We start from the raw sequence: 19634 nt of genomic DNA, 5'->3' as shown, positions 1-19634 counted from the left end.
GCAAAGAGATGAACAGATCAGCCCCTCCCCCAGGGTCGCCCCCATCCCCCAGTGTACCTAGAAACAGCCGCCCCTGAGACAGAGGCCCAGAGCACCAATGGGGGGCCGAGAGGCAGGGTCAGCAGAGGCCTCGCTCCCTACAAGGAGGCCTCCTTGCCCCCACCCTGCGGAAGCTTCCAGGGCCCGGGCCCAGGCAGCAGGTGACAGCGTCTGGCTCCCTGTGGCCGAGTCAGGCAGGTGCTATTCCCACCCGCTTCTGCTAATGCAAAAATAGACACCAGCTGTTGGGCAGATCTCAGCCACTATTTTGGTTGGGGCGTTGGCGCAGGCCGTGGTTCTGCAGGCAGCAGGGCAGGGTCGTGGACAGTGGACTGTGGCCACCACCTCCCACCCCTGCTGCAATCTGGGAGGTATTTTGGCTTCCGGGGGCTAAAAGACCCTTAGGGGCTGAAAAAGGCTAAATAGAGAGACCACAACCCAAAAGCATCGATGGGTACTGGGTCCCCCAGTACAAGCAGGGGCACCCAAAACAGCAGCAGTGAGAGCATTCCGTGGGTCAAAAACCATAGGAGCCCTGGTGGGAACAGACGCTGCTGCACTTGTGCTTATTTCACAGCTCACGGTGGTTTTGTTTCTGATTGGGTGGAGGACACCCCATTGCACCAGCCAGTGGTGGAGGGCACAGCTCTGTTCAGGCTGACCTTGGGCAAACATTTCCCCTTAAACAGTCTCAGTTCCCTCATCTATAAATTGGAAATGATAGCAGACCCTCCCTTGGAGGTCAACACAGGGATGAAAGGGATAAAGGACTTGGCACAAAGCCTGTTTGTATTCGGGCTCTCCCCACCAACGTGCCTTCTTAAAAGTCATCTCACACCCCCAGAGGTAGGCAGGGTAGGGAAACTGAAGCCTGGAGAGGTGAGATGGGGGTCCCAGGTCCCATGGGGAATAGCATCAAGACTGCTGGTTTCCCCAACACCCCCTGTCTCCCAGAAGACCACACTTGAACCGGCTCACTTGAGACCCAGCAGATAAGCTGGAACACTTGCCGGGCTAAGAGCTTAGCCCAGTGGACACTGAGGAGAACGGGATATGCCTGTGTACTGACACAGCCTGTTGGAGGATGGGGACCAAGAATAAACAAGGAAACACCTACCATTACTAAACAACTAGAGATACGCGGGGTTCAAGAAATTCTAAGGGCCCAGTTCTGAGAAGGAGAGGGCCTGTGACTCGGGCTTTGACAGACACACAGGAGTCCAGCTGGCTAAGAGGAAGTGGTAAAGCTTGGGCTGGAGCTAGGCAGTCACATGGAGGCCCTGAGGGCTTCTGCGCAGTGGTGACGCTCCAGAAGTGAGGTCTGAGGCAGGCTCGGTTGGCAGCAGGGGCCAGACAGAGTGAGAGCAACAGGATTTGGAGACAGGGAGGTGGGGGAAGGATGGCCAAAGCCAGAGCAAGGAATGGGGACAAGGGCCTCTTCCTCCCGAGCCTTGAGTAGAGGCCAGGCCTGTTCCTGACACTTGTAGGGCAGTGGGCAGAGGGTCAGTACCCAGGGTCCCCTTCTTTACCCTCTCCGTCTTACCTGGGTGGGCACAACCTGTGGAGGGGGCTGGGGAGCACGGGCAGGGTTTGGGGGAGTGTGGGGTGGGGCATGAACATCCACTCCCCTCCTGCAGCAGTCCACGGGTCTCGGCCAGAGGAAGTGATTGACCACAGGCTTACAGAGCGAGAATGGGCTGAGGAATGGAAGCACCTCAACAACGTGAGTGTCCAGGCCAGGGACACGGGCGCGCCATGGTGACCTGTGGGGCTGCAGGGGCAGGGCTCACGTGGGCTCCCCTTTGCTCTGTGCCCACCCTGGGGGGCATGGGGCGGGGCCTGGGGGAGCACCATCTCAGCCCGCCTTCCACTTCTGGTCAGCCCCTCAGAACCTTCCCTTCTCTGCCCCTGCAGAGAGTCTCCCAGGGGAAGGTCACTTGGCATGGGGGTGGGAACCCTTCACTACCATTTCCAGGGTCATGCTCACCCCTGCTCCCTTTTTGGGAGGAAGCCCAGGCAGAAGGTGTGGTCTTCAGGGTGGTGATGGCCGGGTGTGTTCTGCGGGACAGACCTTACCTCGAGTTTGGAAAGGAGGTCCCTGAGCCCCCTGCATTCAAATGAAGTGCCCTCAATGCTGGGGGTTCCGGGGAGAGACCAGTTGGCCATCTCCAGCGCCACCTCAGTTGTTCAGGGATCTTTCCAGGCAGTGGAGCTGGGTTTTCATACCCCTGTCTTGAGTCCCCCAGGGCCGGCCCTCTTGGACAGCAGGCTGGCCAAGGCCCAGAGTGTGGGACAGGGGCCTCCCCAGCCCCACACTCAGGCTACCCGACCACTCACCGGCAGCTCCTGAACTGTATCATGGACATGGCTGAGAAGACACGGCGGTCACTCACGGTGCTGCGCCGGTGCCAGGAGGCTGACCGGGAGGAGCTCAACCACTGGGTCAGGCGCTACAGCGACGCTGAGGACACCAAGAAGGGCCCTGCGCCCACCCCCACCCGGCCTCTCAGCAGCTCTGCCGGCACAGAGGGGTCTCAGCTAGGTGCGTGCTGGCTGGGGCAGGGGCAGTGGGAGCAATGCTGGGAGTCGCACAGGGGGAGTGCAGGGAGCCTGTGGGGCACATGAAGCTGGGGTACAGGACTGAGCCAGTGCCCATGAGAGCAGGCCCCTTATAGAGGCGCTGCAATAAAATAGCACCCAAAACAGTTTCACTTGAAAAAGAGGTGCCTTTTTTGCTCTGCACAAGGATACCACCTGACCCACTAGGAAGCCCAGACGCACAGTTCTGGTGGGCCAGGGGCTCAGAGCTGGGAGGACCCGATGCTTTCCACTCATCCCCTGGATGATGACCGTGGAAACCAAAAGAGGCTCAGGCTGGGCCCAGCTCCCAGCTGAGTCCAAGGTCTTCAGCTCCAGAGCCTTCCCCTTCCTGATGCTGCCCTGCCCTCATCCCAGAAATGATACAACGTTTCCACTTATGGGTTTCTTGGGACCCCCACCAAGAGCACACTCGTGCCATGGTCCAGTGGCCCAGCGGAATGTGACCCCGTCCTGTGTGTGATGCTAGCCCTTGTGTTTCAGACGTGCACCGGGAGTTCATGCCTAGGACCCTCTCCAGCTACATGCCCGAGGAGATCTGGAGGAAAGCTGGTGAGTGAGGGTGGTGGGAGAGGGAGCTGGGGGCTGGGACCCAGACCCTCTGGCCCTGTCTGTCTGCAAGGAGCTTCCGTCTGGTGGGTTGCTCAGCTGGGCCCCCGGCTCAGGGCAAAGCTCACAGGGCTTCGCAGACGGGGCTCCCAGCGGGGTTATAGTGCTTTCAGTATCCAGGGTAGGACGACTGCCACCCAGCACCTCCTGGGGCACCATGTCTCAGTAGAGCAAGCAGGGCCTCAGGCCCAGCATGCACACGCATGTGCACAAGACACACACACACATAAGACAGGCACTTAGAGCTGGAGTTCATGTGGCCTTCTGGGCATAGCATTGAACACGGCAACAGGGGACTGCTGTGGGGGACATTTATTGCATCGTGGGAACGGACTTTAGGGATGGGCTGGGCAGAAGCCAGAGCCAGGGGGCAGCGAGAGAGACAGGCAGGAGCTCAGAAGGGGTGGTGGCAGTGCAGAAAAGAGGTGGGGTCCCAGATGTCTTTGGCTTTGCGGATGGATTCAGTGTGCAGGGTGAGCTAGAGGGAGGCCATCTCAGGAATTTGAAAGCACAGAGAAGGGAGGGTCCCAGCCCATAGCTGGAGGCTGAGGGACCACAGACAGCAGCTGCTTAGAGCGATGCAGGGGGCAGGCCTAGACAGGAGGACAGAGACCCTTATTTCCCTGGGCCTGTCCCCTTTGCCTCTCTCTGGCCTGTGGCAGGGCCTTATGGGAACTTTGGTGCCAACCATGTGGAGCTCAGACAGTTGACATGGGGGCAGGCGCTGCAGCTGGCGCTGCCAGCACACAGTGTGCAAACACTGGATGGGAGGCTCGAGGTCTGTCTCAGCCTCTTCAATGGGAGCCCTGCTGAGCCCAGCCCAGCCTCCCTCACACAATGCTGCAAGAACGGCACTGCCAGGTAAACTGAAGCAGGTCTGAAAGGCCATTGGGGATGGTTCAGTGGGGGCTGGGGGCCGTGATGTTTCCAGTGTTGGAGGGTGCAATGTAATCTGAGCAGATGCTCTGGCCACAGCAAGAACAGTAAGTGCTCTGAATCCTCAGACGTGAGGTGTTGAGTGTGGAGGACATAATAGAGGGCTTTGGGGGGAAATAGCAATGCAGAGCCCTAACCCAGGCGTTCTGGACGGATTCTGGAGGGGCCGCAGGGGAAGACACACAGTCCTTGGGGCAAACCAGTACAGCTGTGGTTCTCAAAGTGGGTGCCAAGTCCAGCAGCGTCACTTGGAACTTGTTAGCAATGCAGATTCTCAGGCCCTCTCCAGGCCTCCTGAATGAGAATCTGGGGGTGGGCCTGGCCCCTACCCTTTCGAGGTGCCACAGCACGCTAGCGTTTGAGAACCCTGCAGGGGAGGGTGAGTTTGGAGATCTCCCCCATGACCATGTTTGCACACGAGTGCAGGGATGCACAAGGTCCTTTGTACGCAAGTCCTGGACAGGGAGGCCCGGGAGACCCACCTAGGCTGGCCCACGTGACCCCAGCCGAGTGTCCTTTCCAGAGGAGGCGGTGAATGAAGTGAAGCGGCAGGCGATGTCTGAGCTGCAGAAAGCCGTGTCGGATGCCGAGCGGAAGGCCCACGAGCTCATCAGCACAGAGCGCGCCAAGATGGAGCGGGCCCTGGCTGAGGCCAGACGGCAGGCCTCAGAGGATGCCCTCACCGTCATCAACCAGCAGGAGGACTCCAGTGAGGTAGGTGCCCGCCCCACAGCCCACCCCACCTCCAGGTCCTGAGCCCCTCTGCCTCCTCCCAGCTCTGACCTTGGCAGCCTAGTGAACTCTCTTGACCCCCCATGGACTGGTGAGGCAGGTCCTGTGGATGTCCCCATTGTACAGATGTGGAAACTGAGGGCTCCAAGGGGGAGGAGGCTTGCCCCAGTCACTCCCTAGGAAGTGGGGTGGGGGGCATTATTCACACCCAGGCTGGCAGATGCCAAAGCTCAGGCTGTCTCTAACCTGTGAGAGCAGGCAGCAGGAGGAGGATATGAAGACCCCAGGTGACATTGAAAGCACCCCCTCAGCTCCTGGTACATACACGCAATTGGGAAGAATGTGAGATTGCTTTCATGCTGATGGGTGGACATGAAGCCTGGGGCATTTCAAGCTGTGGACGTGTGTAGGAAGGAGGGCGAGGGTGTCAGGCAGAGCTCGCTAGCAGTAATGTCTAAGCAGTTCTGGAGGAAGTGAGCCAGCATACAGGAATCAGGGGAGCAGTGCCATCCCAGGAGGAACAGCAGGGACAAAGGCTGGGTGGGGGCGGGGCATGCCTGGCAGACGACCGAGCAAGCCAGTGTGGTCCAGCATAGTGAGCAGGGGACAGCAGGAGATCTTGGGATCCTAGAGGCCTTGGAGGCTAATGGGCACCTGGGCCCTTCTCCAGGGCAGGTTTGGGCTTCCCTGTCCCACAGCCTGGGGCCTTCACCAGTGTCCCTGCTCACATGGCCAGCTGGGTTAGGCTAGTTCCATGGAAAGGGAGGAGAAGCCCCATGGTAGGGGAAGGCCTGCCATGCACCCCAGGTCAGAGCGTGGCAGTCTTTAGTCTGTCGGGGGCCCCCACCTTCTGTATTGGAGCCCCGGTGAGTCAGGAGGGCTTCCTGGCAGAGAGGGAAGGGGCTGTGGCTCCTTGCCCTCCTGAGGACCCTGTGGTCCTATAAGCCCCGCCCCGCATGAATCTGTCTGGGGGGGGCTAGAGTTGTGCAGCACAGTAGTGGGAGCCCATCCTCCCAAAATAGCCCAGCTGAAGGGCTGTGTCCACCAAGCGTCCCCCCACAGGCTGTCACCATTTCGGGTCTTTCTGTCTTACTTGACGCCCTGGCTGGGTCTGAGCTGGTTTATTTAGAGTATACACTTCCCATTCTGCAGCTGGGCTGGGTACTTTGGGGATTTGGGGTGGCCTAGCCCTGAACCACCCCGACCTTCTCCTCCCCCCACCCCAATCCAGAGCTGCTGGAACTGTGGGCGCAAGGCCAGCGAGACATGCAGCGGCTGCAATGCAGCGCGCTACTGCGGCTCCTTCTGCCAGCACAAGGACTGGGAAAAGCACCACCACGTGTGTGGCCAGAGCCTGCAGGGCTCCACGGCCGTGGTGGCCGACCCGGTGCCTGGACAGCCCGATGCCACTGCCAGCCTGGGCTCCTGCCTGCCCACGGGCGCCGCCAGCCCCAGTGAAGCTGGCTCCACGGGGCCTTCTCGCCCCGGCTCCCCTGGCCCACTGGATGCCGCACCCCGCTGACCCCTCCCAGACCCGCTGCTCAGCCCACGGACACGCATCCACCGACCCCGCTAGGCCCCAGCCACCGGACACTGCGCCCGGCCCTGGGAGCCCAACCATTGGAGTCACTGCTGCTACTGCTTCTCTCCAAAAGAAAACACAAAACCAACAAAAACTGCATTCAACGCAACTTCCTCAGCTACCTGACGATCTCACGCAACAACCTCTTCAAGCATCCTCAGAACCTCCCACTGAGCTTTAGACAACGGAGAGGACGCTGGCCGCTGGCCTGAGCACCACCGGCTGGTCCACTGCCCTTCCTTCTCTCTCTCTCTCTCTCTCTCTCTCTCTCTCTCTCTCTTCCTCTCCCTCCCTCCCTCTCCCTCTCTTTCTCCTTCTCCTTCTTCCTTTTCTTCTCCCTCTCCCTCTCCTTTCTTCTGTCTTTATGACTTTTACACACTTTCTCTTTAATGAAAAAAACTAATTGTTTGGTGGCTTATATTTTCAGTGAAGAATTTTGGGAGGTTTTATGGCAAAAAGAGCTATTCAGAAATGGACAAAGAAAACTATGGGTTTTTGTTCCCCTTCCTCATTAAAAAGGGAGAAAGAAAACTGTTATTTTATAGCCGGAGATCTGAGCCGCTGTGTCACAGAAACTACCCCAAGGGTATGTGGCCGATTGGGTAAAGACGGTAAGAAAGACTTCAGTTTCTGACCCAAGAAGCATTTTTTGGTTTCAGATTTTTTTTCCCTTTAATGTCAAACTCTTTGGCTTTAAGTAGAAATCCAAAAAGGTTTTTTTTTTTTTTTTAAATAAAGGAAACATACCTGTAAACTACCTTGCCAGCTAGCCAGCCAAGGACGCCGCACACACCTCTGTTCCAAAGGAAATCCAAAAAGCAAACACGAAAAGTCAAAATCCAAAATTTGTTTGTCACTGCCAAAGTATTTTTTTCACTGTTTTCCTCCACTCTTGGGTTTGTTCAGATGTCGGTCTTTCCTTTTGATTCTGTTTTTGGAGTTTGGGATATTGGGGTTTGAAGGGTTTTGCCCAACAAAAAGCGACTTTTGTTTCTTTTCGACGAGATGGCAGCGCCTTCACTGGGCACAGAGTGGTGGGCAATGCAGCCCTCAGCACCCCACCTGCCGTGTACGTGAGAGTGTCTGCGTGTGCGCACGGGGCATGCCCAGCCGTGTGGTAAGCGTGTGCAGAAGATAACTCCGTCTGTCCTCACGCCCTCTGTGAATTTTCATCACATTTCATTTCTTCCACTTGTGAAAAAAAGTGCTAACATGTCCTTCCCAGAGAGAGCATAATTCCGAAACAAAACTGTGACAATCTTTCGGGTTGATTCTTGAGTGCTTTTCAAAGCACAAGGAGACAGCAACTGCGCCTTTAATGAACTGCTTCTCCGTTTTTCCTCCTCTACCTCTTCTCCCCCTCCTCAATGCCCCCCTACCCGACTCGTCTTTGCCCCGTCACCACCCACCCCCAGTATTCCTTGCACCTACTCTCCTTCACACTTTTGCAGAAAAAGAAAAAAACAAAAACAAAACAAAACAAAAAAACTACAAACAAGAACAGTCCGCCCTCACCACACCTTTTGGAGATGTGGTCAGCTGTGGATAACCCTGCGTTTCTGTCCAGCTGATCCTCAGGGGGGAGGTCCCCCCACTCTAGCTCTGTACCCCTACCCCACTCAACTCCCCCAGCGATCTCAAGGAGGAAATAAAGGAGTAAGGAAATTCTCACCTGTACTCAATGGAAGAACAAACAGCAGACATGGTCCATGATTTGGCATTTTCTTGCATCGCTGTGAGAAGTTCCCAGGACTGGAGTGCAATATGGGCAGTGACCAGCTACTGAAACCGGGGTTCCCGGGGCACCCCGCCGAGAGGCAAGAAGTCAATAGTGTACGTTAATGTGAATGTATATAGTCCTTGCAGAGGTCCAAATAATGATATTCATGATGATAATAAAGAAGAAATGTTTGCCAAATAAAAAAAAAATTAAGAGAAACTGCAAAAGTATGTAAAGTTTAGGAAATCGATTTTCAAAGAAATCTGAACTGTGGTCCTACGGGGAGCAATGGGTTTGTTTGCTGTTATTTTTTCAGAGTTGTAAGAATTCATTCTTTGAGTATTGAAAGGAAGGATCCCATCTGGTTGACACATACCAGGTGCCATCCCGAACCACGCCTGACAGTGGAAACCTAATTCTGAAAGTCGAGATAGATCTATTTTATCCTCCAGAAAATTCCCCGTTCCAGCCACCTTCTCCGTTGCCCAGTGCTGTGGGTCCATCAGCCTCTCAGAGGTTTACTTTTGTGGGTTTCAGAAAAGCAAGGACCAGTTTGGGATCTGGGCTGTCGAGACAGCGGATGCCTGCCTGTCGTGTTTCCAGCCTGCTGTCTTCCTCTGTTGCAAGCGTTGAACCTATAAAAACGGCAGTTTTGGATGTGCAGTGAAATGGGCCTGCCTCCCCTTTGGACTCTTCCCACAAGGTTGTGCTGGTGAACGGGGGTGTCTGGAGAGCATCTACCCTGGGTATGCTGAGGGTTTGGGGGAGGAGGGCTAAGGCCTCTGATCACTCACGTCCCTGCTGTCAGGACTTGGGGCTGAGGCCGATGGTCTGAAGTGAGTCGTGGAGGAAACCCTCACCTGAAGACCCGCGGGTTTGTCTTGCCAGCCTCTGTTTCCCTTCTCCTCTCCTGGTTCCCCTTTGGGGACAAGCAAGTATTCCAGGGACACTAGCTTGTTGGCCTGCAGGCAGCACCCAGGCCAGACCAACCTCCAGGAAAGGACTATAGGCTGAGGGTCTGAGGTGGGGCAGCCCTTCCCACCCCGGCTGTTGAGAAGATGGCCCCCTCAAGCGAATTATAAAAGTCCTCCCAGCATGGTTCCCACATCCAGATCCCATACACCAAGAAGCCACCACTAGTGGGAGCTGCAGAAACCTGACATGAGGGGCTACCTACAGTCCCATGGACGGAGCCCCCACTGGCTGAGAGTATCCTCGGGATGAGGGGACGGCAGCAAGGTGGGGTGGAGGGGTTGCAATGAGGAAGCCAGATCCAGAGTCTGGTGAGGGCTGCATCAGCCAGAGCAGGCAGCTCCTCCGGCCCAGGGAGGCCTGAGAAAGGTGCTGGAGCTCCTTCCATGCTTTGGGAGCTGGTATTTCTGTCAATCACTGTGCTCAGGCCCCATTTGGCTAATGACCTCACAGCAGAACCAAACACAGAATCAATAGCTTTGGGGGGGCAGGGGGTGCGAGCAGAGCTTTTGCGTTGGGAGCTAGACTGGTGGTGCTAAATATGAGTGTCTGTGTAGCACCGGTATCTGTACCTGAAGCACCTGCCTTTCTTTTGCAAAGAGGGGATCTCGCCTCCTACTGTCTGCTCAGAGGCCGTCCTGCCCGGGTACCTCCTGAGCTTACACACCATTGACCACCAGTGCGTGTGTGAGGGTCTCCTCTCCACAGGCCGCAGCCAAAATCAAACATGCAGGTGGCCCAAAAGCTCTGTGAGATGTGGCTGCTCTCAGAGCCTCCCTCCCCCCAAATCAAACCAAAACAGCAGCTTTACCTCTCCCGTTCTGAGGCCAAAACTATGACAGGAAGGCAGCAGCCAGAGTCCAAAGCCACAGGTGGGGACAGCAGGATAAGTGCTGGCACCCAGGCCCCTCTCTTTCACTCCCATGTGGAAAGCATCAACCTTTCCCACTCCCTCCTCTCGTTTCCTTGTTTCCCAGCCTGGACCCAGGCTGGCCTTTCTCTTAGGATGTGTCACCATCCCCAGGTGGTGTCTAGGGGGTATTCTGCTGGCAAAGAATACCATGTGCCTCCCATTCCATGTGTGAACACACCTCAGACTCCATCTGAATAGAGAGGGTCCCCATCCCCATGGCTCACCAGAACGCAGAGAAGCCTTGGGTTACCAGGTGCAAAGAGGAGAGCTAGAGAAAGCCTCTGGGGTCCGGCAGGGTAAGGGCTGTAGGATAAGGGGAGCCGACCTACGGGAAGCGGCAGGGGACTGCCCTTTGCTGTGGGCTGGGCAGGTGGGGTCGTTCGTCAGAGCCCCAAGAAGTTCAGTGGCAGAAGGAGATAAACGGGACAGGGGCAAGGGGTGTTGTTTTTGGTTTCATCCCAATGACATGAAAAGGGATTGGCTCAGGCCCTAACTTTCTTCCTGTTTGCCAATTTTTCCAAATATGTCCTCAAAATGACACCAAAGCCTTGTCTCTGTCATACACCCATCTTGCCTGTCCCAGCCCACTCTAGTTAGCAGGTCCAGCCATCCTTCTGCCCATCCCCTCAACCCACCTACCATTATTCATTGATTCTTTCCTTTCATCAGTTCATCCTTCTGACCAATCCAGTCGTCTGTCTGCCTTTCACCCACCCACTGATTCCCCCACTGACTCACCCATCCATCCATCCATCATCCATCACTCTACCCCAACTATCACTTGATCCCACACTCCCCTACTCATCCTCTTACCTTGTATCCATCCACCTGTCTCTCTACCGCCCACCCCTGTACACACCACACATGTGTGTATCAATCCATCCTCCAATCCAACCCACACAACCATGCCTCAGCCCATCCACCCAACCATCTCTCCACCCACTGAACACAGAGTCACACCATCAGCCCCCGCAATATTCCAAAGCTGCCTCGGGCGCTTTGGATCTTCCCATGACCTTGGCTGCCCTAAAGGAATCTGCCTGTGGGCTCGGCCACCCCCCTCCCAGTGCTCCAGCCATTGGTCCAGGCCTGCTCTAGGGACAGATAAGGTTCTGCTGCAGGCATTATGTGCATATTATACCAATGTCCTAGCAACAGCTCCGGCCAGTCTGGGACCACCTGGCAAGTGCGATGGCCGTGGGCCAGAAGTACGAGTTGGGAGGTAGCCCACACACCTACTCAGGGCCCTGTGACCAGAGCCACCAGTCAGGGTGAGCACATTCCCTGGCAAAACCCTGATATTGTGGGGCAGGGCTGCCTTCTCCCCTCCTTGTCTCCAGGGGTCACTGCTGGGAGGAAGTGTCCCCAGGGAAGGAGGGGGAGGGGAAGAAAGAACCCAATGTTGGTCTCTCAGACACCAGCATCTGGAGCCCCCCTTCCCCCGGGATGCTCGTGGTCACGCTGCCTCACTCCCATTCTCACATTCCATCCTGGGGTTCTAGACAACTGGAAATTAGCACTGGAGAGTTCTGGATGATGCAGGACTAGGCCATTCCCAGGCTGAATTGGGCTTATGGTGGTGGGTATTCCTGGGACCCTAGAGGCTTTCCCTAGCCCCAACGGCCCACTTCCCTGGGCCTCCAGGCTCTCTCACCACACAGAGCATTTTCCAAAACTGGGGCTGGAATCAAGGCCCCGGCTTACAGCCATGCTAGCAGGAGAGGAGCAAGACAAGGAAAGCAGTGTTGGTATAGGAGCTGGACCTTGGGGATCCATCTTCTCCCAGGACACCTCATAGATAAGGCCTGGGGGAACTGGGTGTCTGTGACAGCAACCTGTACTGGTCCCTCAAAGTTCTAGAAAACTCCACCTTGCATGCTTCTGTTCCTTTTGTTTCAATTCATCCGGCCCCTAGAGTGCCACCCCAAAGACCCCTAGCAGTAATGCGATGTTGGACCTCAAACTGGATCCTGGTGTTTAAATGTTAGAATGAAGGCATTGGGCGCCATTGTTTGCAATCTGGACAAGGGGCCCAGTCATGCCGGCCGCTGGCTCACCCACTGTGTCCTCAGGCCGAGGGGGTCGGGCTGTGGGAACAGAGCCCAGACACAGCCTCGCGCAACCTCGTGGGGAACGCATTGATTTGCCACTTTCTCTTTCTTCCCTTTTTTTTTTTTTTTTCAAATTCCCCCAAAGGAGTTGGACCTTGAGTGTTGGGTCGTTTTCCTGTAACGGGTTTTCCTCGAAGCTGTGTAGCATCCATGGCATGCTGTCCCCGTCGTGTGTCCTCTGATGTACTCTGTTTGACCTAAATGCTGTAAGACGTTACAGTTCAGGTCACCAGTTACCTCTGTGTCGTGTAATAAAACCAACGTTTGCCATCACGGCTCTGCCTCTCCTTGGGTTCCAGGTAACTCCGGCTGAGCCCCGTTTCACACACTGATTCACCAAATACGTACTGGGGGCTTTCTCAATTCCAGGCAAGAAAGACAGGGCCCTGCCCCAAGGGGGTGAACAACCATGTGACATACGTTGGCTTGTGACTGGGATGTGGGCAGATGTGGGTTCAGTCCACCCACAGCTTCTTATGTTCTTGCCAAGTGGGGTCAACTTGCAAAGGTTGTGTCCTCAAGGTGATCTGGGCAACCTTGGACCCCAGATGGCACCCATGGGCTCCAAGCCCCACTGCCTCTGGCAGTGCTAGGCACCTCCCACAAGACCCTGAGGGTGGACATGGGACCTGAGGGTGCACACCAAGGGAAGGGACACCTTGGCCAGAAGTCGCCAGGATATTAGCCATAGTGTCCCTGCTCCCAGGGCGGGTCCCGTCCAGGGTTGGGTGCCCAGGACTCAGAGCTCCTGGTTCGCTGGTGGCCCCTGGGGGAGGGGTGTTATTAATACTCAGGCCCAGGCTTGGAACATGGTGTATTTTGAAAGGCGTCATTGGAAAGGCCAGTGTGGGGGCGAGGCTGTCCCCATGCCAGGCGGCTGGCGGGAGCCCCAGCTGGGCCTGGTGTGTCAGCAATCTCGGCATAGAGTGGGATGACAACGTTTTTCCATTGCAGAAGTCTGAGCTCAGAGGGAGGCTGCCGGAGGCCGGGCCTGAGTCCAGCGGCTCTCAACTTAGTGCCCTGCCTCCCACATGGAAGTAGAGGGAAGGGCCCAGGCCCAGAGACCCTCCCTGGGGCCTCAGAACCACAGTAGGGAGCGTACCAACTGCCTTGTGTTGGGGGAGAAAGACAGACTGTGGCTGCACATCCATCCTTGTCCAGCCAGCCTGGGACCATGGCCTTGTCCTCCGTGCAGACATGGACGCTGCCCTGAAGGCACTCTGGCCTGCCAGGGGAGACCTGGGGATGTGTAATTTACACGGGACAGGCAGAGGGCGAGGCCACGGCGCAGTCACCACAAGAAGGAGGAGGAGCAATCAGGGAGTTTCCCTGGAAGCAGTGGCACAGGGGCAATAGCGCCCTCTGGAGTCCTTACATGTAAGTGTGGGATGGAAAGGGAAGAGAGAAGGACGACCTGCATTTGAGCTGGGAGGCCTGCACATAAAGGGGCACAGACAACTGGGGCCATGAGACTCTGCCTGGAGACCACCATCCCTCAGGGGCCAAGGGGACACCATGCAGTATTCAGCACAGTCTCCATGGAGGTGATAACAGAGCCGAGTGGGGTAAGGGAAGGGGGAGCCAGGCAAAGAGGCAGGGGACCTCAGTTACCCAAAGCTGGAGTAGCAGCCACAAGTCTCCCCATTTCCAGGACACATGCCTCATCCTCCTACACCCACAGTCCCAGGAGAGGAATGCTGCTCCAGCTCCGGGCTCATAGTCCAGCTCTACTGTGGCCTGCAACTCTCCCCACCCCTGAGCCCCCAATTCCAAGTTTCCAGGGAAGAGACCCCAGTTGGCCCAACTTTGACTTACCTGCTGTGTCCTGGAGGTGGGCTCTGGGCTGGGGTGGGCAAACACGCTAGAGAGGTTCCCCGTAAACATGTCAGGGGGCACAACAGAAAAGGCACAACAGGATCTCCACCAAGACTGAGCCAGGCAAAGACAGATGCAGGAGACCAGGGCACACAGGGACACAGGTCTTCAGTTGCCCTCTGTGGGCAGCAAGTGAAGAGCAGTGGAGACAACAGAGGCAGGCTTTGCAAATTACCGTCAGGCCCCCCAGTATGCACCGCCTGCTCTTCACATAATTCAACTTCAACCATTTGGCCCTGTGGCCAGGGCAGGATTCTGGCTTCACTAAATGGCTCTCACCTAAGAGAGGGTCCAAAATGGGAGTGGGCGAGGGCAGGTCTCCTGGTGAGTCCCTGGGGGTCAGGAGGAGGGACAGAGGTAGACCTCTGCTCCCCAGGCACCCATCTGGTCCTCATCCCTTCCAGACCTTTGCCCAAGCTGTTCCCTCTGCTCAGGCTGTCCTGGCCACAGCTCTGCCTGACCCAGTCCATCAAGGCTGGCTCAAATGCCACCTCCTCCAGGAAGCCTGCTCTGAACCCACATGCCTCCTTCTGGCTTCTGCACACTTGGATAATTTGCTTGTGCCCATGTCATCCTAACAGTTGTCTACCACTCAGCAAGATATAATACTGAGCAAGGTGTGTGGAATGGTGACTCCAGTGAGCTTCCTGGGTTGTCACCACACCTAGCTCAGTCCTCAAGGCAGGCCTAGCTGAGCTGACGCATAGGGGAGGCTCTCCCAGGCTTCCCTGCAGCCCAGCCGCACTCCTCTCTCCCCACCTTGAGTGTCCTGGAGGTGCCTACCCCGTGAGGAAGGGGACAGGGCCAGGGGTAAAGAAACGGCCTTTGACCCTCAGGGCCCAGAAGCCAGGACTGGAAGCTTGGCTGCAGCTGGAAGCCTTTTAAGTGCTTAGTGGGAGCAGCTGACCTGGGGGAGGGCTTAAAACCCCAGGAGAGCACCAGTAGGTGCTGGTGTGCAGGTGAGTGCTGGAGGTCTCTCCTTCCTACCCGCTCATCTACCATGTGGCCTTTCCTCAGCCGTGCTCTCTTCCCACCCCCCACCGAGGCCTGGCTCCAGAGGGCTTCCTCAGACCCTGAGGCCCAGGGCTGGGGGGCCTGCAGCTGGACCGAGAAGACCCCTCTGGGGCCAGGGTGTGGGGACAGGAAGGAGGAGGAGGAGCCCTGGGAAGCAGAGGACACTGAGGAAGATAAGGAAGATGCAGGCTTCCCTCTGTCTCTACTGGAGAGTGAGGACATGAGCGGGCAGCCAGTACCTAACCAGGTAACAGCCTCATGGATCCCAGTGGCGGAGCATTGGGCGGAGGCTGGCCAGGGAATTCAGGGCCCCTGTGCCTGGGGGTGGGCGGAGGGACAGGAAACAAATTGCTAAGCTTTGACCTTGGAGGTGAGAGAGCCACTGTCCCCTGCCTGGAGGAGGGTAGTGTGGATGCCCACCCCTGCACGGGCTGGAGGGGCCTTTGTGTTGGGGAAGTATTGCAGGGACTTCTCTGTAGCCCCAGTCCATGTGACCTTCCCTTTCCGCTTGGAGAAGCCCCCAGCACGTCCCTGAGGACAGCAGGGGTCAGGTTAGCCCCCCTCTGCCCTCCCTCAAGAGGAGCCTAGGAATGTCCTTCCTTGGGGCTCAGCGTGGGGCTGCGTGCTGACAGGAGCTGGAGGCCATCAAACTGAAGCTGTGGGCCATGGAGCAGGCCCAGCGGCCAGAGCTACCTAGGATGCAGGGCCACGCAGGAAAAGAGGAGGGCGCTGGGGCCATACTGGCCCGGCAGCTGCTGAGTCCCAAGACAGGTAGGAGCCAGCAGGCCCCCTTCCCTGGGCTGGTGGGCCCCCGAGTCCTCGGACACACGGCTCTGAGCCCTGAGTCTTCCTCTGTAAATCAGGATGGGCAATGCTCCCTAGCATTGGCCGGGCAGGCGGCTGTAAGTCCTTCTAGAATAGGCCCAAAGGATGACCTCTTCCTCCAGGAGTGAGGAATGAGCCACAAATGTGAGGTACCTACCCTTAGCAGCTGCTGAGAGCCCCGAGCCCAAGGCAAGCCCCCCGCCCCTCACCTCCTGAGGCTGCTCTCTCTGCAGACTGCCCCTGCCCTGGGACTCCCGTGGAGAAGGTGGAAGTGGACCACAGATCCATCTATGTGGGCAACGTGAGTGCAGAAGGAAGATGGGGTCCCTTCAGGGGGCACCCTGGGTCTGCTGCCTCCTCCTGGCTATGAGGATTAAAGGAAGGGACATGAATGGGGGGCAAACTCAAAGCCACAGAGGCCAGAGGAGAGAAGCAGGAGGGTGGGGTCTGAAGAGGTAGGACGGGACCTCGGGCCTGTGTCAGCAAGTGTTCTGATTTCCCAACATGAGCTAGGAGCCAGGATTAACACACGACATCTCCCAGTTGGTCAATCTTTGGCAACGAATTCCACTTGAAAAAGCCACATAGTCTGCACAGACCACATAAACATGGGGGCGGGGTCCCCTAACACGTGGGGGTGTTCATGTTTGTCTCAGTCCCCAGTCCACCCCCAGCAGGGGTGGAATCAGAAGACTCCACTACCACCCACACACTGGGGGCCAGTCAACCTCTCTCTACCAAGAAAGCATGGTACAGGAGGCCCCGGGAAGTTGAGGCCTCTGCAGGAGCCCCCAACACCAGGGCCATGCCTGTGTCAGGTGGACTACGGGGGCACCGCTGAGGAGCTGGAGGCTTACTTCAACCATTGCGGGGAGGTGCAGCGTGTCACCATCCTGTGCGACAAGTTCTCCGGACACCCCAAAGGGTCAGTGCAGGGCCGAGGGGAAGGGTCCCCTCAGGGGAGGGGACCGGGTGCCCGGCATGGGCGACCTGGGCTGGCCCTTACCAGTCCCTGCCCCACCCCAGCTATGCCTACATAGAGTTTGCCACTGAGAGTTCAGCCCAGGCTGCTGTGGATCTGGATGAGAGCATCTTCCGAGGCCGGGTCATCAAGGTGCTTGTCCCCCATGAGTCACCAGGGCACCTCTAGGTGGGGCACTGTGGTGTGTGGACTCTGTTCTGAGCTTCTCTATATTAACCCATTAATCCCCGAGATGCCAGGAAATGCAGGCACAGGGAGTTGCCTAGCCTGACCCTTCTCCAATCTCCCAGCGTCTTTGGGCACACCTGCTGGGCAGCAGGGGCTGGGTGGAAGCACTCAGACCCCAAGGGGTTTGGCCTGGGTGTGGCTCTGAGGAGGCTCCCCTCCGGAGCTGGACCCCAGCCCCTGTAGGGGGAGATGTTGGCTCTCAGGGGCATATTACAAGACCAAAGATGTGGCTGGACAGTTTAGGCCTAAGTGGGGATCTTGAGAAGGTCCAGAACAAGGTTAGGGTCTGATGCCTTGGGAGGCCCCATGCCCTGGGGCCTCGAGAGCCTGGTGGGCTCTAGGGACTGAGCACACCTGACTGTGAGCCTCCAGCAAAGAAACCCAGGAAGCCTTCCTGGAGGCAGCTTTCGCCCTGGGCTCTACCCTAGGGAGGGGATTTAGGCTGCATGGGGGAGGAGGATGGGAGAACAGGAGTCTTGGGCCACTTGGCCTTTGGTTTCAGGTGCTGCCCAAAAGGACCAACTTACCAGGGATCAGCTCCACGGACCGAGGGGGCCTGCGGGGACACCCAGGTGCCAGGGGAGCACCCTTCCCCCACAGCAGTCTCCAGGGCAGGGCCCACTTCAGACCACGAAGGCGGAACAGGTGAGTGCAGGTGGGAAGGGCGCAGCCCTGGGTGGGCACTCATCTCCCATTCTCTCTTTGCACAGGGGATGTGGCAGAGTCTCACCATGGTGTTCACCATACTGAAAGAAGGGCTGGATCCGGAACATACAGCTGTGCTCCACATGGGACCGTTTACTCCACGGGGGCGGGTCTGGAGTGCTGTGGGGTCCTACGGCATGGTGGACAGGAGAGCATGAAGCCAGAGGAGACATTCGGGGCCAGTGGAAAGCTGCCCCCACATCTGTAAGAACCACTCCTCCCCTCTTCACTCGGACAGGAGGATGGCCCACCAGGGCCTCGCACAATGGCCCAGACCCCACGGCTAAAACCACGTCACGAAGCAGGGTACAGGTGTGGGCCTGGCAGGAGACGCTACTGAGGCTTTGGAGGGCACTGGGCAAAGCTTCAGGCAGGTGAGGCCCACATAGTGCTGCTTCAGCTCGGGGTTGGCATACTCGGGGCTCACTGACTAACTCCTTTTAAAGAAAAATAGCACTGTGTGTTTTAATGGTAAAGCATAAATTATTAAATTTGAATATTTTTTAAAAGCACGTGACAATAGACCTCCCTTTATTCGTCTCTCTCGGACACGCGTTCATTGTGTCTTTCTCAGGTGCAGATTCTACAGAGAAAGGCGGGTGATAGGAGGTGGCTGTGGGGCCGAGACTCGCTTCTACCTCATTTCACAGCTAACAACCAGCGGGCAGTGTTAGGGCTTGTGTGGCAGTGTCACCACTGGCCCTGTGCTACAGAGTACTAGAGGCTAACGGTGTCTTCACCTAGGTCTGCGGGCCTTCAGGGCACACGCTTCCCCCACAGCAAGTGACTCAGACACCTGCCTCCGTCTGTCCTCACCTGTGAGGCACTGTGGTGTGAGGCACTGCAGGAGGACGGGCACTGGGGCCCCGGGCAAAGGCCTGGCCTCCTCAGAAGTTCAGGAAGCAGAGGGGAGTTTTCCATACTGGGTACTCTGACTGCCATCCTCTCCGAAGCAGGCACACCTGGCTTTCTCCCTGAAGCTGCAGTATGTAGTCTATCCCCTAACTGCACTCAGAGCTGGGAAAGAAGCCTGGGGCCAAGTGCAAACACACTGTGTTCTAGTGTTAAATAACTACTAAAGAACCCTCCCTGCACTTTTCTAAAGGAACTCTGCCTTGTTATGCTTATTTGATTATTGGTTCCTTAAGCTTCTAACAGAGCTGCTCAGTGCTTCAATTTACAGATAGGTTGGTGGCCACCCAGTTAGCCCACACGTGGGTTGGTCCCTGTCTCTGTCCCTGGTCCCCCTTCTCCAGCACCTGCGACGACAACATTCTTTGGGGAGGATGGGTCACCTCTTTGCGCTCTACCTACATGCGTCTTTGACTTCCTCCCTCAGGCCAGGTTCACACTCCCCTTGTGACCTGGTTGGCTCTCATGGTAGGGTGAATGATGGCCCTCCCCTAAAATATGTCCACATCCTAATCTCCAGGACCTGTGAATGGGACCTTATTTGGAAAAGGGTCTTTGCAAATGTGATTAAGTTGGAATGAGATCATCCTGGATCATCTGAGTAGGCCCTCAATCAAACGACAAGCACTGGAGCTGAGACACTGACACACAGAGAAGATGACGTGGAAACGGAGATAAAGGCAGAGGTTGGGGTGATGTGTCTACAAGCTAAGGAGCCCTGGCAGCCACCAGAAGCTGGGAAGAGGCCTGGGAAGAGGCCTCAGAACCTCCAGGAGCCTGCTCTGCTGTACCTGGATTCCTGATTCTGGCCTCCAGAACTGTGAGCGACTCAACTTCTGTTGTTTTAAGCCCTCCTTCCTAGTGAAAAGGTGGGTAGAAGG

General features: G+C 56.8%; 2 protein-coding genes across 5 annotated transcripts in view; both read left to right on the top strand.

The window, feature by feature from the left end:
• The window catches only part of CBFA2T3 (CBFA2/RUNX1 partner transcriptional co-repressor 3), a 91856-nt gene extending 83896 nt beyond the window's left edge, over nt 1-7960 (top strand). For 2 of the 4 annotated variants that reach the window (XM_033128323.1, XM_033128324.1), the window contains 5 exons: nt 1677-1762; nt 2383-2581; nt 3121-3189; nt 4706-4896; nt 6146-6436. In XM_033128323.1, coding sequence (XP_032984214.1) covers nt 1677-1762; nt 2383-2581; nt 3121-3189; nt 4706-4896; nt 6146-6436 — 836 coding nt within the window. Of the gene's footprint in view, nt 1-1676; nt 1763-2382; nt 2582-3120; nt 3190-4705; nt 4897-6145 lie in introns of all 4 variants that reach the window. The other 2 variants (XM_033128322.1, XM_033128320.1) reach the window with 2 other exon arrangements.
• A 7127-nt stretch (nt 7961-15087) lies between these two features.
• PABPN1L (PABPN1 like, cytoplasmic) lies at nt 15088-18515 on the top strand. Its single transcript, XM_033129229.1, has 7 exons — nt 15088-15348; nt 15734-15872; nt 16160-16227; nt 16745-16851; nt 16953-17040; nt 17639-17781; nt 18416-18515. The coding sequence occupies exons 1-7, from the start codon at nt 15088-15090 to the stop codon at nt 18513-18515; spliced, it is 906 nt and encodes a 301-aa protein (XP_032985120.1).
• The last annotated feature ends 1119 nt before the right edge of the window (nt 18516-19634 follow it).

The sequence above is a fragment of the Rhinolophus ferrumequinum genome, chromosome 15 (genome assembly GCF_004115265.2).
Source record: "Rhinolophus ferrumequinum isolate MPI-CBG mRhiFer1 chromosome 15, mRhiFer1_v1.p, whole genome shotgun sequence".
Taxonomy (NCBI): Eukaryota; Metazoa; Chordata; class Mammalia; order Chiroptera; family Rhinolophidae; genus Rhinolophus; species Rhinolophus ferrumequinum.
This window is presented reverse-complemented; position numbering and strand designations above follow the sequence as displayed.